The 4,964-nt window shown below is 34.9% G+C and overlaps 1 protein-coding gene across 1 annotated transcript in view; it reads right to left on the bottom strand.

Moving 5' to 3' along the window:
* Positions 1-469: 469 nt before the first annotated feature.
* The window catches only part of LOC110288157 (vomeronasal type-2 receptor 116-like), a gene marked incomplete at its 3' end in the record, with an annotated part of 14,047 nt that continues 9,552 nt past the window's right edge, over positions 470-4,964 (bottom strand). The window contains exons 2-5 of the mRNA XM_021154586.1: positions 3,725-4,016; positions 2,634-3,440; positions 1,691-1,918; positions 470-593 (exon numbers count right to left, since the gene is read on the bottom strand). Coding sequence (XP_021010245.1) covers positions 470-593; positions 1,691-1,918; positions 2,634-3,440; positions 3,725-4,016 — 1,451 coding nt within the window. The remainder of the gene's footprint in view (positions 594-1,690; positions 1,919-2,633; positions 3,441-3,724; positions 4,017-4,964) is intronic.

Raw genomic sequence — 4,964 nt, 5'->3', positions numbered from 1 at the left:
TTCAGTAAAACAAAAAAATCTTAATTAAGATAAAGATAAAATAATCCAATGGGGCAATCAAACTCAACTACTCACCTACTTTGTTAAAAAATGATAAAGAATAACATGTACTGTGAATAATCATAAAGAGGAAGGGAGAAATCCAAGCCATGAGAAGGGTTTGAAAACGCAAAGAAATGGTACTCAAAATACTGTGTTTATGGGGAAATGAAACAGATTGCTTACTTTTGAACAGAATGGGTTTCTTCAGTGAACAATGTCTGCAACAGAACAACAATGTAAATCAAGGATAGTTTCAATGTCCAGCATGTGTCACCTCAAAAGGAAATAAATGTAACTGCAAAGTTTAAACATCTAACCAAGGAACAAAAGGATATCTTTCACTTCTCTCCAGTCCTTTTCCATTTGTTTAGGATTGTACATGCTTATGTATACATAGGAAAGTTCTTTGTAAGCCTGTATTTATTACCTGTCTCATTTGAAATCTCATTATCTGCACAAGGAGCACAATCAAAGCAGCAGACAGCCTTGCCTTCCTGACCAGCTTTTCTGAATCCAGGCCTACAGCTTCCACTGCATACAGACTGAGGAATCTGAAAGAAATGAAAAACATGAGCAAGATATGTTCAGAGTTTTGTGAAAAATTTGAGATATTCTGAGAATCATTGTACAATTAATTTGCAAATGCTTATACTTATAGTAGGAGATAATGCACTTTAGTATTACTAATTTTGACAGCTCTTGGGCTATACAGATGATGTGTTTAATTGAATCTTGGTCCAATAGGATGAATCTGTTTTTAAGTAGGTCAGTAAAATAGTTTTCTAAAAGATCAAGGATCACTTCAGATTAATATTTTCGAAATACCTACTGGCTACTAGGGGAACTTTTATATTCAAAGTGGCTGCGGATCTTGAATGAGAACATTCTCAGGCTTGGATTCATCAGGGGAAAAAAATCTATGAGCATTTTTATGAGAAGTTTTATACAGACATTTACCTGAGGGTGAAAGATGTACTATAAAATTGCGGTAGGGGGTCAGTGTTAAGTTGGCTATTATCGCAGATAGAATGAAAAGAGATGGAAAGTGAGCAACCACATTCTTTAATCTCTGAATCTGTTTTTGTGAGTGTTTTGTTATCACCTCCTTTTCATCTTAAAGTGTTTTCCCCACTATGATGTCCCGCATAATTACTGTGCCAGCCAAAAGAGATTTGTTCTTTCTTTAGTTGTGTTTTATAACTATTTAACCAAAGTAACAAAGCAAATATAATACACACACACACACACACACACACACACACACACACACACACATACACACACCTCAAGCTAGTCTTCCTTCACAATGGCTGATTAAGCAAAAATGCCACCTTATTTCACACTGAAATTTCTTGGGCTGGGTATAAAATAAACTTTCTATTAGTCTTTAGAGGTAGCGATAAAACCTAATACATACTCTATTTATAATAAATGTGTGTTCTTTAGTAGAATTTGAAAACAAACTTTTCCATTGATCAGGATCAGGGAATGAGAAAATAGTCTACTTTGGCTGTATTTATGTGGAGTTTCTTCCTTAGTGGTAGTTGAATACTTATTAGTACTCAATGAGTGTCAAAGGTTCACTACATACTGAAAATTCCTTTTGTTTTTGTGAAAGGTCAAAGAAATGGGATAAGTCACAACTCACCCTTGTAAAGCTTGTAGGCCATTGAATCATCTGCTCAGACAAAGACAATTGTTGACCCTGGGAGGCATGCGTGAAAAAGGTTCCTACTTTCACCTTTAGTCCAAGACCCTTTGGAAAATTCCAAAAATTAAGAATATCATACTTTGAATCTAAGTTTCTTCCTCTATCCATTACTGTGTGATCTTTCATATGATTTTTATGCATGGTGTTCTTTAAGAAAGGGAAAAGCTAAAAGAGATGCAGAAACATATGTTTAAATACATCTTTAAATACTATAACACTTTTAAAAATAATACAAATAATCTCAGAGTTTTTAACCTATCATTTTAAAAAGTCTTTAAATGAGACATTAAAAGCTGAGTAAATGAAAGAGTCTTGATTGGAAATGCATTAAGTTTCAAATCAAATGAAATCATTAAACACAGATAAGAGAACAAGTTAGGTAGATTCAGATGGCTCAAATTTCTTTAAAAATCTCATGACAGCTATTAACTTTTGGCATTTATTTAGGAGCGTCCATACTTAAAGTGAGGTCCCCAAAGTCTAAAGTGTACTTTAAAGTGATCTGTAACTTCAAACCATGCAGTAGTGCTCAGAAGCATTTTAACCCTTAAGGGTCTATTGTGTTTACCTCTGCTCTGAGGAATATATATGTGAAATCAAAACTTTTCACAGTGATCAGATTATGAAGAAAACTGTGAGGTGCCTTGTTATATTAATTTAATGTTGACTTTAATTTTTTTGTGTGTGTTCCTGATATGCATTTATAAAAATCATTTGTGTTGTATATTACATTGATCTTCAGAAAGAGAAAAATTATCCTTTCCCTTGCATATTGACAACATATTCCAGAATCTATAAGCCCAAACCAGAATCTAAAGGCCTTAGAATACATAAAAATATAACATTGCTGATATTACAACACACAAAAAAGGAATATTACCTGCCAAGGGAAGAATACAGTTTCCTCTCCACTATCATGCACTTGTGTCTGTAGTTGCTCAAGAAATATCTCATGGAGACTGTAGGCCACAGCATATACAGCATTGTATATATTGTGTCCCTCTTCACTCATGGCCGGGTCAAAAATGTGTCTGGGCAGTAATACCAAAGAAGCATTGACTTGGCAGTTCTCCAAAAGATGACAATCAAGCTCAGAAAATGAGCACTTGAAGAATAAAAACCAAAACTTAGGGAGGTAATTGTCTGCTGGGTATTTGTAGGGATTAACTGTTTGAATAAAATTTGTAAATTCAATCTTCTCTTCATGGTAGTGTGAAAAAATGAAACTACCATGAAATGACTCTACCATGAAATAATCACTATGGCTGACAACATCCCAATGACAATTCAAGACCCAGACTTTCCATGTCACTAACCGTTGCCCAATGTGTCTCATTAAACCCTGTAAATAACCAATATCCCCATAAATAATTATCACATTTGCTGATGATTCCTGAATCTCCTCCATATTTTGCCATAATTTGTTGGAAAATGAATTCATGGTTCCAGGGATCAATTTTAAAAATGCTATGCAGATGTTATTACTTTCCATATCTTCTGTGAATTCTGACAAAATCTGAGTCCCTCTGTGGTCATCTGGGAGGATCAGACCAACCCAAGACCAGCTGAAATGAAGCATTAAAGAGACAATGGCAAGTGAGAGAGATGTGTCCTTGGGGGCCATCTGATAGAGAGAATTAAACTGTCCTGGATCATTCAAGGTAGAATCATAAGGTCCAAAAGTGAGCTGCAAATAAAACAACAACAACAACAACAACAACAAACAAAATTGGAAACCAGAGAAAGAACACAATTAATTAATATCTGTAAACAATTAGGATAGAGATGGGTTTCTCATATTTCATATGGAAAACATTACAGAGTTTTTCACAAATATTACTGACAGTTCTTCAGTTTAAATAACCTAAGTGGTTTCATCCCGCTATTTCTATTTCATGTAATGGTAATGTGGATCTATCATCAATGGCAACAAGACATACTTCCTTCCTAGTTCTCACACCTAGCCCTCACCTGAGGTATTTTGTAGAGTTTTAGCAGGGTTGCGATGTGAGCAGATGTTGCCCATGATGTTCCTGTAAGTGCAGCAGGTGACTTTCTCTTCTGTCCACAGACATAGTTAGGTAGGGGTATTTTCATCCTTGTTAGCCAAACCAAGGCACCATAAAGAATACTTTTTTCAGTAAATACAACATTATAGAGATCAAAGCCCAGAGTTGTGTTGGGTAGAAGATGAGGGTTTTTGTTGATCTCCTCAATGGCAAATACCAGGGCCAAAACAAACTGGTAGTTCTTAAACTTATACCTGCACAGATTTACAAAGAAGGAAGACACAGACCATATAACCTTTATGTTTAGTGGAAAATGTTTATAACTTAAATGCTAATGTTTCTATAAAATCCATATTTTAACATCTTCTCATAAATGGCTGGAACTAGAATTGGCATTTTAATTGGATAAGATTAAGTTTCTACAGTACCAACACTCATTAAGTTTAGTCTTTGGAACTGTAATTTATTATTATATTCATTTACTGATTTTTTAATACGTGGAAAAAGTTTATAAGTCAATGAATTTGGGATTAGGTTACAACAAAATATCAGAATTTTGCTGTCTGGATTTTCTGTCAGTCTCTGTGATTATAAAAGATCAATGTATCTTGATCAAATCACCCACTTTACTGGGACAGTATATTATTTAAGGAATAGTACAAAGTTAGGTCAAAGAATATACTGCCACATTTGTCATTTCTATGATTTTTGAAAAAAATATGGCAGCCATTTGTAAACAATGTAGACTAGACTATCCTTGAACTCATGAGGATCTTCCTGCCCATGCCTCTCAATTTCTGTTATTAATTTATATGAAACTACACCCAAATCTATTTCTCCTTCATGGTTTTTTGAAATGTGTATTTCATTTATGTGGATGTGAGTCTCTGTGTTCATGAAAATCAATAACTCTGATGGTAAGTATGATGAGGAATTCCTGTGTTGATCCAAACTTTCCATATTACTTCACACAGTATCTTTTAATCTTTTAATTATTGCCTGCCTGCTTGCCTGCCTGCCTTGTTCTACTGACTGAAACGGAGTCTGACTATGTAGCCCTGGCTGGACTGGGACATACTCTGTAAGGCAACCAGGCTTTGAAATCACTAAGCTTCTCTCTCTCTCTCTCTCTCTCTCTCTCTCTCTCTCTCTCTCTCTCTCTCTCTCTCTCCTTCCTTCCTTCCTTCCTTCCTTCTTTCTTT

The sequence above is a fragment of the Mus caroli genome, unplaced genomic scaffold (genome assembly GCF_900094665.2).
Source record: "Mus caroli unplaced genomic scaffold, CAROLI_EIJ_v1.1 scaffold_15714_1, whole genome shotgun sequence".
Classification (NCBI taxonomy): Eukaryota; Metazoa; Chordata; class Mammalia; order Rodentia; family Muridae; genus Mus; species Mus caroli.
This window is presented reverse-complemented; position numbering and strand designations above follow the sequence as displayed.